General features: G+C 40.8%; 1 protein-coding gene across 3 annotated transcripts in view; it reads left to right on the top strand.

The window, feature by feature from the left end:
• Positions 1–12,821, top strand: part of MAP9 (microtubule associated protein 9) — an 84,829-nt gene extending 72,008 nt beyond the window's left edge. For 2 of the 3 annotated variants that reach the window (XM_069977868.1, XM_069977867.1), the window contains exons 10-14: positions 83–172; positions 2,392–2,553; positions 5,461–5,606; positions 8,609–8,741; positions 12,645–12,821. In XM_069977868.1, the coding sequence (XP_069833969.1) occupies positions 83–172; positions 2,392–2,553; positions 5,461–5,606; positions 8,609–8,741; positions 12,645–12,764 (651 nt within the window). In that variant the 3' untranslated portion in view covers positions 12,765–12,821. The remainder of the gene's footprint in view (positions 1–82; positions 173–2,391; positions 2,554–5,460; positions 5,607–8,608; positions 8,742–12,644) is intronic. The other variant, XM_069977869.1, reaches the window with a different exon arrangement.
• Positions 12,822–13,701: the final 880 nt, after the last annotated feature.

The raw sequence follows: 13,701 nt of genomic DNA on the forward strand, positions 1-13,701 counted from the left end.
AATTTTCTACAAGGTAACAAAATTTTAAGCCAAGCTTTTTTTGTCATTTCTAGTTAACTTAATATTAATATTTTCACTGCAGAACTGGCTGGAAAAGAAGAAATCATTTCTCCAGGAACTACAGAAAACAAAAAAGGCTGAAGAACAACTTGAGAAAGAAAAAGCAAGACAGGTAATATATTGTTGTTCTTAAAGGTCTGCTGTACCTAAATAAAATACAAAGAATCCAAGACTCTGTGGGACCAAAATGCTGCCTTATATTGCTCTACTTCCCCGGCAGATGAGTGAAGATGGCATGTTACCTTCAGCCAGATGCCCTCCATTTCTTATCATATACAGAGTTAGTGTTTCAGTGGGAATTTGCGAGGGCGATGCTGTATTAGTTGTGGGGACTTGAATAATAATTTCATTTGGGATACAATTACACTGCTGGAGAAGAGGTTGTCCTGCACACAGTATAGGTGTCTTGACATGGTATGGTAATAATTTTGTAAATAAATCTCCATTTAAAAATAATAATATAAAATAATTATGAATATTACTGTACATTCTGTCATATTACACTAAACTAAACTAAACAATTTTTTCAGTGTAACATAAATGCAAAAGAATAAACTGAAAGGTGACAAATACTTTTTTTTAACACTTAAGACAAAATAAAATCTTTCATCACTGAGCCTTGTACACCCATAAAAACTAATCAAAGGTCAACTTTCACGTCTTGTAAAATAAAGTTTCAGCTGTGACTGGTTGCTATGGGCAGTTTACAGTAGTTTCTATTTTACAGCCTTCCATAAATGTGGGCCAATGTAGAAACATAGAAGATTGTTGGCAGAAAAACACCACTTGGTCCATCTAGTCTGCCCATGTAGTATTTCCCTTATTATTATCTTTTAGGGTCCATTTACACAGAAAGATTATCTGACAGATTATCTGCCAAAGATTTTAAGCCAAAGCCAGGAATGAATTTGAAAAGAGAAATCTCAGTCTTTCCTTTATGACCTGATCTCTGTTTATAGTCTGTTCCTGGCTTTGGCTTCAAATCTTTGGCAGATAATCTGTCAGATAATCTTTCTGTGTAAATGGACCCTTCAGGTAGATATATGTTTATCCTAGACATGTTTACATTCTGGTATTGTAGATTTACCAACCACATCTGCTGGAAGATGTCTCTATCTCTATGTCTTGCAGCGGTGTCTGAAAGGCAATGTAACTTGTGTAGATGGTGTATTTTAAACAGGTGTTCCAAACGAGCACTTTATTATGGAGCATTTAGAATGTCACTGTCATTATAACTTTTAAAATTTAAATCAGCTTAAGGCTATGTTCACACTACGTAAAACAACGGCTGTAGTTTTTACCGCGAAACTACGGCCATTGTTTTGAGGATGATACGATATAGCAATTCGTACGAACTACGGTTCGAAAAATGAACATGTCATTTATTTGCGGCCGGTAATGTTACAACTACGGCCGAGGATTTCAATGCGGCCGCACGCGTGAAATTTATTTCGGCCAAATTAAACTTGATTTTAATGTAAAAAATTTACTGAGTGGTTTATTGGGCTAGTCGCAGTATTTCAATTAAATGACATGTTTCAGCCCGATTAAAAACATGCTAGGAGGCAATATTAAACAACGGCCGTTGTTTCACGACTAGCCCTTATGGTCGTAATTCTACGGCTGTTGTTTTGACCGCAAAATTCCGGCTGGTGAAAACAACGGCCATTGTTTTACGTAGTGTAAACATAGCCTAAATCAGCAGGGGATATGAAATAAAGCAAGTTTGCAATTTACATTCATTTTTTTAAGTTATTATGCTTTTAAACAAAGCTATACACACTTGTATTCAGGTCCAGTCTCCTGAAGGTGGCTTTTTAGTCTTGTGCTGGAAAAAAGACTAAACACAAGTCCTGGCCACTACAGAGTTTCATAGCCCAATGCGTCCGGCAATCAAATGACTTCTTTCTGAGAGCACAAATTTCCAGGGAAACACGGGACTTGTGTTTAAACCTTTTGAGAGACTAAACACAGGAAGTGCCTTGTTTTTCATGTTAACTAAAAAAATAATAAATAGCAAACATGCTTAATTTCTACTGTTGATTTATATTTTTAAAGTTATAATGAAAGGTACACTTTAAGCGGATGAGCGCTCTTTTCTTCTAATATCATGAACACGGGAAATGGAACCAAATAAACATGCTTGTATCAGTAGCTTTCATAGACTAACATTGAGTTGTCACTGCTCTTCTTCAAACAAAGACCACTGAACATTGAATATAATGTGTGTTCCTCAGATGCAGTCAGTGGCCCCAGATTACAAATGCTGCAAAAATATATCCATCACCTATTGATGAAATGAAAAATACACTTTAATGTTTGTGTCTGCAGGATAGCTCTATGAAAAAAGAAGAAGCAATTGCTGCTTTTATGGCCTGGAAAGCAGAGAAAAAGAAACAAATAAAACAGAGCCAAACAAAGCAAAAAATTGAAGAGAAGAAAAAAATTGAGGAATTTCAAGAAACTTTACATAGAGGGGAGGACTGTAAAAAGGTACAGGAAAATTAACTCCGGTTTTTTCCTCCCGCACCCCAGACTGCAAAAGAGCAAAAAGCAACAGAAACATAAAAAAAAAAAACTGAAATCTTTTTATTTTATTAACTATCTTTTTTTTATTTAGCAATTTTTCAAACCAAGAAAACAGGGGTGTTACAGAGGACAAGTCATGACAGTTGTACAATCGGTAGAAGTTGAGAGAGTAAAAGAATTAACAAGCAATGTACAGTGTATGAGAGGCGGTGGATGAAACATTAAAAAATTATTAGGACTTATCTACCAGCCTGGGTGTCCACCTAATCAACATCTGTTAACACATCTATTTTGAACTAAACCGGCCCAGCTGGGCCAACAGAGAACAAGAGGAAGTAAGAACAGAAATAGAGGGGAATAAAGAGAAGGGGACCTAAGGAGGGGGGGGGGGGGAAGGAAAGAAAAGGGGACTGTGAGGAGGGTAAGTGCAGGAGAAAAAAAAAAGGGGGGACAGACTGAAGTCTTTGAAGTGGTTGCAAGTATTCTATGAGTCAGTTTGCAACTTTTGACCCTATTTATTTTTATTTTTTTCCTTTTAGCTCTAGATTTTAATTTAAAGTGCCATTATAACTTTCAAAATCTAAATCAACAGTGGATGAAGGATAAAGCAAGTTTGCTATTTACATTAATATTTTTTTTTAGTTGTCATGCAAATAAACCTGCTGATATCTCCCTGCAGCTGCCTACCTCATCTTTTCAGTGCCGTTCTTATCTTCTTTTCTTTATAGGTCCCGAAATGTCGAAGAACTTAAATCAAAAAGAGATATGTGAATGAGCTTGTTAGGAGCACTTGGGTCTTACCTTGGCCCCAAAGTGCACCGTACCCTCTGTCCACTGCCATATTCAGTCAAACCTACCTATGCATATTCAATTATGCATAAGCAGGTCAATCTTTAGGTAGGTGTGACTAAAGGAGGAGGAGGACAGGTCAAATGGTGCACTGGGGGGCCAAGGAACGCCCCAGTGCTCCTAATTAGGTTATTTGCGCAAAGAAGACAGGCGCCGGAAAGATAAGGTATACGGCTGCAGGAAGATATCAGCAAATTAGTTTGCACAAACCTGCTGATCATTTCCATTTAAAACAAAGCTGTACTTACTTGAAATCTAGGTCCAGACTCCTGAAGGCAGACTTTTGGTCTTGTGCTGCATGAAAAAAAAGATACTGAACGCAGGAAGTCTCTGCCAGTATAGAGAGTCATGGCTCAATGTGTCACATGACTGCCTTCTCTGTGATTGTGCAGATGACTGGGACTTTCTGGGGTTTTTTCAACCAGCGCAAGACGAAAAAAGCTGCCTTTAGGAGACTGGACCTTGATTTCAAGTAAGTGTAGCTTTGTTTTAAGCATGATAACTAAAGATAAGTTTTTTTAAAGTTATGGCAATGCCCATTTAAGTACTAAAACTACCCAGTCTGGTTATCTGCTGTCTTTCTACTAGAATGTCATCTTCATTTTGTGACAAGCCACTAAGGAAGTTTAGAAGCTACTGTGTGAGAGGATTTTAACTGCATATTATGGTACCTTTAAGCATATACATGCTAAGGCTATGTTCACACTATGTAAAACTACGGCTGTAGTTCTCGCCGCAGAACTACGGCCGTAGTTTTGCGGGATGGGACATAGCTTTATTTTTAATGGGATCCCGGCCAGAGCGTACACACATCGTATGCACGGGATCACGTGCGGCGCCGGAAAAAACTGACATGTCAGTTTTTTGCGGCCGGAATTCACTGAAAGACTTGTCAGTTCACACAGTGATGCAAGCGGCCGCTTGCTTCACTGGGAACTATGGGAAGCTCTGATGCGGGCGCACGCTGATGCGCCCGCATCAGAGCTCCGCGGCCGGAAAGATCACCCGGCCAGTACTCAAGTACTGGCCGGGGTCACAGAATGGCCGGTTGTTCACGTAGTGTGAACATAGCCTAAAAGTAAAGGTACTTTAAAAGACCACTCAGTAAGGCTGCGACCTTACAGCTCCTTTTATTGGTCGTTTGAAGGCCGTTTTTTTAGATGGCTGTCATTTTGAGCCCAAATAGTAGTATTTCAATATAACGGCCTCAAATAGGCTGAAAAAAATACATTGTGTGGTTGCAGCCTTAGGCCATGGTCACATGGCGTAAGACACCGGCCAGTCTGTGACCCAGCAGGGTCACAGAACGGTCGGTGTCTGAGATGATCATCATTTCTGATTTTCATTTTCTGTTGATTTTCATTTCTGTTGAATTTGGATGTAGGCGAACCCGTGTGTGACAGCATCCCAATTTACCGCTGCAAACAATGAAGAGTGCATCTGGAGCCGCACACTCCATTGTGTGAACTGACATATTTTGTGTGGCCGCTATTCAATGAATAGCGGCCGCAGAAAACTGACATATTGCAACACTGGCAAATTGCAACAACGCCCGTGATTAATGTAAAACATACCTTGTGTGAACATGGCCTTAGGCTGCTTTCATGATGTGTTTTGCAGTGATTGTCAACAGGATTTCCGAACCTATACCTCTGGCAGATTCTTATGATGAGAGTCACAGTGGCATCCATTGCCCATAGGCTCCCATGTAGCATTGTAGGAAAATCAGTATTTTTTTTTTTGTGGATGTCTCTGTATACAGTAGCACAGCAGACTGTTTTGTTCTGTTTTTCATTTTCATGTATACATGCCTGTTATATGCCAGATGCACACCCTTTTGACCTCCCATCAGTATAATGGGGGTCTATGGATATGTTTGTTGTATACGCTGGGAGATTTCCATGCACACATGACAAATCAACACTGAAAATGCAGTATGGATGCAGCCTAGAGTTGCAGAAAGCCAAAAGAGCACATATGTAACAGCAAAGTTGAGAACTTTAATCAGACATCTGTTTTTAGGCTTTTGAGAAATGGAAAGAAGCTAAAGAAGACCATTTAAAAGAAAAGATCCTTAAAGAAAAGCATGCGGAAAGGGAGAAGAAGACAAAAGAGCAAAAAGCTGTCAAGGAGAAAGAAAGGGAAAACCTGTCTGCTTTTAAAAAATGGTAAGTTTCTTCTCAATTTTTTGTCCACATCATCCAGCCAATCTTCCTGTGTTATACCTTCTGGTCTTACCTTTAGCACTTGCTTTCTCATCCTATGCGTTTGCCCTGAGAGACCGTTCTACTTTCGAACTGTATGATGGGCGGTCTACAGAATAACAGCTGGTGACCTCACTGTGTCCCACTGGGATCCCCTGTGCACCCAATATTCCCCCCCCCCCCCTCAGAAGCCAGAGCCTACATGCATGGGCCTGTCCCTAAACTTTCAGTGGGCTTTGGTGAAGAAAAGTGGCCACTCCGCTCCCTTTTGCGTCTTACGCCATCGCTAGTGGTGGTTAATTGGATGCATGACTCCAGTCGTTACAGTAGGCTCCAACAGGAGATCTCCAGAGTGGTCGCCCAACAGAACCAGCAGATCACACAGCAGCTTCAGCAGTTGTCCGCTTTGTTGCAGTAGCTCCTTCTGGTTCAACAGGTTCCAGCAGCGCCTCCATCACCTCCGCTGCCGGTAGTGTCTCCCCTAGGGCCGAATCTATGCCTGGCACTGCCGACCAAATATGGTGATAATGCCAAGATGTGCAGAGGGTCCATCTCTCAGTGTACCATGCACGTCGAACTCATGGCCAACTAGTTCACTACGGAGTGTTCCAAGGTGGCATTTGTCATTAGCATCCTTGAGGGGAAGGCCTTGGCCTGGGAAGCACCACTGTGGGATCTGGATAATCCAGTCACCACTAATTTCCAGGCCTTCCTATCAGAGTTCTTGTTTGTGCTAAAGGAGCCAGCCTGAGTGTCTTCTGCAGAGACCACCCTCCATAACTTAAAACAGGGGAACTCTTCTGTTGGCAATTACACAATACAATTCCGCATGCTGGCTTCCAAACTCGACTGGAATAATGCTGCCCTAGTCGCCACCTTCAACAAGGGCCTTTCCAGTCGTGTAAAGGACGTCCTTTCCAGACAGGACCTTCAGTCGTCCTTGAATGATCTAATCCATCTAGATGTTCGTATTGAGTTTCGTTTCTCAAAGAGGGAGGAGGAGGTTCATTAAGAGCACGAGTTGGTCTGTCCTCACCACCAGCGTCCAAGGAGCTTATGCAGGTGGAGAGAATTTGCCTGAGGAGAGAACTCGCCGTCAGGAGCAGAACTTGTACTTCTATTGTGCCAGCCCGACCACTTCCACCAGAACTGTCCTCAGTGTCCACAGTGGTTAGGAAACTCCCACACCTAGACCTTGTAGAAGAGGCCTTCCTAGGTGTTAATGTGTCTTCTCCGTGTTTGTCTCTGGTAATCTCTGGTGTCTGTGGTGTCTCTGTGGTAATCTCTTCACCCTCTGGACAGAAACATCACTCTTCTGCCTTACTTGATTCCAGTTCTGTAGGCAACTGTGTCTATGCCTCCATGGTGCAGAAATGGCAATCTCCACAGGTTCGTTTGGCTAAACCACTGACCATCTGTTCTGTTATGGATTAATACCTGAGTGAGGTTGTCCATTTCCGATCCGAACCCGTAATCCTCCAGGTTGGCACACTACACAAAGAGGAGATCATCATTTACGTATTGCCTCGTTCCTCTTCAGCAATCCTGTTGTGTCTTCCTTTGCTGCAGCTTTATGCTCGTAGCCCGGATTGGAGGACCAGGGAGATCTGGATTGCTTCAACAGATGTCTGCGGACCTCTCACAGTGGGTAATCTTTGCCATCGTCGGACTCGCCTAAGCCATTGTCCGGCCCAGGACCAGGATTTTGCGGACATGTTCTCTGAGAAGCAGGCTGTTGCTACCCATTCATCATATAATTGCCCTATCGACCTCCTACCAGGCGCTATGTCCCCCTTGAGGAAAAGTGTACCCTCTCTTGGTTCCTGAGATGAAAGCCATGTCCGCTGACATCAAGGACAACCTGCAGAAAGCCTTTATTCACAAGTCCAAGGGCAAATACTCGGGCATTTCGCGTACCTGATTGTGCCTTTTATGTTATGCAACGTCCCCGCGGTCTTACAGGAATTTGTGAATGACGTCTTCCAGGATGTTCTTTACACCTGTGTCATCATGTCTATACAGATCATAAAAACCTCCATTATCTTCAAACAACTTAAAGTCTTAACCCCAGGCAAGCCAGATGGTCCCTATTAGATTTGACTTTGTCATCCACTTCCTTCTGGCGGAGAAGAACGTAACGTCTGATGTCTCTGCCACTTTGTCCCTGCCTGCCAATACAACTGTTCGAGTCTGCTTCTGTGGGCAGAGTTTTCCCAAAATCATATATATCCTATGTCTTCCAGGGTACCAGCCATGGACCAACTGGTCAAAGGCTTTCATTTGGGAACTGACTTGCCAATCCCTGTTTCATGCTTCCAGTCGGCTGAAGGCCCAGACAGACAAAAAGAGAAGACCTGCCATAAACCTTCTCTTCAGGTGACAAAATCTGCCAAGTATGTGCAGCTCAAGATTCCAAGCTACATGTTGGGCCCACAGTTTCCTGGAACATTTACAGTGCAGAAGAACTTCATCCCAGTGGCCTACAAACTTCGTCTGCCCCCCCACCATGCGGATTCCAAATTCCTTTCACCTCTCCTTCTTAAAGCCAATAATCCTCAACCGCTTTTCTAGTAAGTCCGTCAGTCCTCCTCCAGAGACAGTTTAACTGCTCCGGGACGCCAACACAAGTGTTCCCCCGCCCCACCCTGCTCTCAGTCCCCGGCAAGTTGTTTTTGTACGGACATGTCAAGAAGCAAACAACACCAGCAAGATGCTGATGCATTTAGGCCTAGAGACTGCACTTAATTATAGTAATATTTCTCCTAAGAAAATGTTCACTAGATGGAAATTTGCAAAGCAGAATTGACATATTGAAATAGGTAGGTATTTCAGAGAGACATAATGATATCAGGTTCTGTTCTAGGAGGTAGCATATGCCTTTATTGCTAAAAGTTTCTTTAGCTCTAGTTAGCTTCTATCTTATCAAATAAGTTATTTTTCCTATTTTCTTTTTTACCAAAACATAGGAATGACCGAAAGGAACATGTTTTAAAGGACAAGAAAAAACAAGAAATGTATGAGAACCAAAAGCTGAAGTCACTGCAAGCTGAAAAAGAGGAAAAGGACAAAAAAGCTATGGAAGTATATGAACAATGGCTTGTAAGTTACTGTCTAGATCCTTTTCAGTTTATTTGACCAGTTCTGTTGTAATTTTTGCTGTTTGTTATGTTTTCTTTGGGTGCACATTTAACTCTATTTCCTCTTACAGATTAGTCAAAATGGTTTTATAAGTGTTTCTAAAACCAGGAAATATGGGTTAGGGAAAAATCTGTTTAAAACATCAAGTATAACTTGGTGCACAGGAGGGGCAAGTAAAACAGGCCAGTGAAAGGGGATGTAAAATATAGAAGAGGAAACCTGATCTACTTATGATCTATAATGTATATGATACTTTTGGAGCTATAATCCAAACTGGCTACACTAATTATCCAGTCTGTCCACACAGTAGTGTTAGCCTATATTTGCCATAGGCTCTATGTTCACACATTATTTTTGTTTTTTTCTGTGTCAGCTCCACATCTGTTTTTTGCAAAAAAAATACTTATCAAAATACTACTTATAACCATAGTCCTAGATAAAGGCACTAATTCCTCCATCTTTTCAAATAAACCTGTCATGACCTTAGGATAGAGGCTACCCCTCCATAGCCATAGGTGATTGTTAAATGAAAAAGTTTCAAAAGGTGTTTTATGCTGCAGAGTGACATGGAGAATAGGATCAAAGAGAGGGCTACAGAAATAACTCAGTAGATAAGGTCTATTACTTTGGGGTAGAAAAATGTAATGGGTGTGCACCACCATGCCAATTTTTACTCAGACAAAATTTTTCCTGAAGTAGTCAGTTCATATTTCTATTATAACATGAAACTAAATGGGAAAAAATATTTACCTCTTCTCTTCAGCAATGTTTGTGGTTCAGCCTGTTAGTGCTTACTGCCCCAGGAAGAAGAAGAAAGTTTTTGGCATACAGCGTGCCACAGTCTTGTGCCCTGTGCTTTAAAAACTGCCTCTTCTTGTTTGGAAACAGTGTGGCAGTTGACAGCAAGCTAAGGCTGGGCATAGCAGCTTTGGTTTGCTGTCTACGGCAGGGGAAAGATTCCTAAGGTCTGGCAAAGCAAGTCCAGTCCAGGAAATTTACTAAAATTAATAAAGAGTAAAAATCTGGTTTGGACAGAACTTAAATACATTAGAATAGACATTATGGGAGGCTCAGTATTGCTAAGAGTTCCCGACACAGCTCAGCTATTTAAATAAGTTTTTTTAAAAAAATTATATATATATATATATATATATATATATTATATATACACTACCGCTCAAAAGTTTGGGGTCACCGAAACAATTTTGTGTTTTCCATGAAAAGTCACACTTCTTCACCACCATACGTTGTGAAATGAATAGAAAATAGAGTCAAGACATTGACAAGGTTAGAAATAATGATTTGTATTTGAAATAACATTGTTTTTACATCAAACTTTGCTTTCGTCAAAGAATCCTCCTTTTGCAGCAATTACAGCATTGCACACCTTTGGCATTCTACCTATTAATCTGTTGAGGTAAGCTGGAGAAATTGCACCCCACGCTTCTAGAAGCAGCTCCCACAAGTTGGATTGGTTGGATGGGCACTTCTGGCGTACCATACGGTCAAGCTGCTCCCTTAACACCTCATTGGGGTTCAGATCTGGTGACTGCGCTGGCCACTCCATTACCGATAGAATACCAGCTGCCTGCTTCTGCTTTAAATAGTTATTGCACAATTTGGAGGTGTGTTTAGGGTCATTGTCCTGTTGTGGAATGAAATTGGCTCCAATCAAGCGCTGTCCACTGGGTATTGCATGGCGTTGCAAAATTGAGTGATAGCCTTCCTTATTCAGAATCCCTTTTACCCTGTACAAATCTCCCACCTTACCAGCACCAAAGCAACCCCAGATCATCACATTACCTCCACCATGCTTAACAGATGGCGTCAGGCATTCTTTCAGCATCTTTTCATTTGTTCGGCTCACTTCACAAATTGGTTTTCCCACCATTTTACCTATTTAAACCCCACTGTGTGTAAATTTTTTATGGATCTGATGAAGAGAAGGTTCTTGAAACGCATAATCCATCTACTATTAAATACTTTTATCCTGAGCTACGTCTCCTATCATCCGTTGGGGAGTAGCAAACGGACAGCCAGTCAGCGCCTGATATTCCTGGTCACTCTACTTGTCGGGACCTCCCGCAGCGATCTCCAATCTGCATTCTTCTACCGGTTATCCGGAGCTTCAGAACGGGCTGCAGACGGCTTCTACTAATCTGCGCAAGGCGGTGTCGGGCTCGGAGCTCGTCCGCCGTAGGTGAGCGGCATCTTATGTGCCTTTTTATTATACAGTTTCAATACAGTATCACGCTATGTGCGCCCGCCGGTGCTCTCTGTCTTTCTAGCGTTTCATTTGTTCTGCGTCTCACAAACATTCTTCTTTGTGATCCAAACACCTCAAACTTGGATTCATCCGTCCACAACACTTTTTTCCAGTCTTCCTCTGTCCAATGTCTGTGTTCTTTTGCCCATCTTAATCTTTTTTTTTTATTGGCCAGTCTCAGATATGGCTTTTTCTTTGCCACTCTGCCCTGAAGCCCAAAATCCTGCAGCCACCTCTTCACTGTAGATGTTGTCACTGATGTTTTGCGGGTACTATTTAATAAAAATGCCAGTTGGGGACCTGTGAGGCGTCTGTTTCTCAAACTAGAGACTCTAATGTGCTTACCTTCTTGTTTAGTTGTCCAACGCGGCCTCCCACTTCTTTTTCTACTCTGGTTAGAGCCTGTTTGTGCTGTCCTCTGAAGGGAGTAGTACACACCGTTGTAGGAAATCTTCAATTTCTTAGCAATTTCTCGCATGGAATAGCCTTCATTTCTAAGAACAAGGATAGACTGTTGAGTTTCAGATGAAAGTTCTCTTTTTCTGTCCATTTTGAGCGTTTAATTGACCCCACAAATGTGATGCTCCAGAAACACAATCTGCTTAAAGGAAGGTCAGTTTTGTAGCCTCTGTAACAAGCTAGACTGTTTTCAGGTGTGTGAACATGATTGCACAAGGGTTTTCTAATCATCAATTAGCCTTCTGAGCCAATGAGCAAACACATTGTACCATTAGAACACTGGAGTGGTAGTTGCTGGAAATGGGCCTCTATACACCTATGTAGATATTGCACCATAAACCAGACATTTGCAGCTAGAATAGTCATTTACCACATTAGCAATGTATAGAGTGTTGTTTTTTTTAAAGTTAGGACTAGTTTAAAGTTATCTTCATTGAAAAGTACAGTGCTTTTCCTTCAAAAATAAGGACATTTCAATGTGACCCCAAACTTTTGAACGGTAGTGTATATATATATATATATATATATATATATATATATATATATATATATAAAGGAAATTTAAAAATATATAATTACTTATAATTATTTGCCAAATAATAAATCATAACCTACACATAGTACTTTGGTGAGTGTTTTAGCCTAGCCAGTAGTGTTTAAAAAACTGAGAAAAAGGTTGCAAATCTTTTAACCATTATTTTTTTTTCTCTGTTGGTTTTACTCCTAGTTTTGGCTGAAAATACTGACTAGGATACTATGTATGAACTCCTTATCATCTAGTAACAATAAAATGCTTTACCTAGTACGGATAAGAAAAAAAGCATCACTTTAGACCAGGGAAGAAGGAAAATATATAAGGGGAATGGATACATTTGAGAACATTGGCCCAGATTTACCAAAGTGTGCAAAATAGAAACTGGTGTAAACTGTGACTAGTAGCCATTCACAGGTTAGCTTTGACCCTGCCAAAACAGACATCTGAGCTGTGATTGGTTTCTGTGGGCAGTTTATATCAATTTTTTTATTTTACTTCTATTTTACACACAATCTGGACCATTGTTGCCTCCTATTAACTGAGAGGAAAACATGGCCAGGCCAGTCTGCTTGTTGTTAACCATAGTTTGCCTTGTCATTCACAGGAGAGAAAAGAATGGCAAGAAAAGATTGAAAGAAAGCAGAAGAAGAAGAAGGTTATTTTAGATAGTGACCCTCCACCTCCATGGAGTCCTCCAGGAAAAACAATCCCTGCAGGGAGATGATTATGATCTTCTTTCTATTATTTCCACAACTGATATAAATAGTCCCATCATCTTCCAGATGTGTGTACTTGCCTCATCTTTCAGATTTGTGTACTGAATTGCCTCATAACGACATTTGAATAGAACATTGTGTCACTGATCAGGTTTGGTTACAAAAACTCGAAATTTACAGTATGAGAAGAAGTTGCTCAATTTTTTCCAATTAAATTATATTTTGAGAGAAAGATGTACTCTACTTGTAAAAAATTATATATCTATACAGTTCAAGTCGTAAATTTCCACACTCCTTACGGATATCTTCACACAATGCTTAAATGCTGTGATTTCATGCTGCAAATTTTATGCTGCATTCATCGTATTATTTGAGTTGATTTACTAAAGTCTGCAGGATGATATAGAACACCTTGTTTTTGGAGTGAATGGATAGCTCCTTCTTGCTGAAGATTTAATGAGGAACGAAGCACACATACTCGCATATGGTGGGATTCAGCAGTCATCAGACTAGAATAGCTCTCTCTCCAAGCTATCTGCCCCAATGCTCTACATATCACCCACAGACTGATCTTACTTAGCCTTACCCCTCAGTCTCTTACTTAGCCTTACCCCTCAGTCAATCAAGTCTTTTAATATACTATAGCTGTAGCCATGTTTTCTAGGCAGCCTTAGGGCTGCATCCACCTTCTTCAGCCACTGTTAATCAAATGCAGAGCGTTTGGGTTCGGACAAACCCGAGCAGGCTCAAGTTGCACTCATCTCTACCAAGTATCTTTTTATCGAATTTGTGCAATAAGGAATGCTACACATGCCAACAAAGGTAACAAATTAAAGTCAAATAGATAGAACTTCTGCAGACACTGGTAATCAAATGCTGCGTGTTTGGCTTATTTCTAATAGTAACATTTTTATAGTTCTTATAAGGTATTGAATAGGTTAAAAA

This window comes from Dendropsophus ebraccatus, chromosome 7 (assembly GCF_027789765.1).
Source record: "Dendropsophus ebraccatus isolate aDenEbr1 chromosome 7, aDenEbr1.pat, whole genome shotgun sequence".
NCBI lineage: Eukaryota > Metazoa > Chordata > Amphibia > Anura > Hylidae > Dendropsophus > Dendropsophus ebraccatus.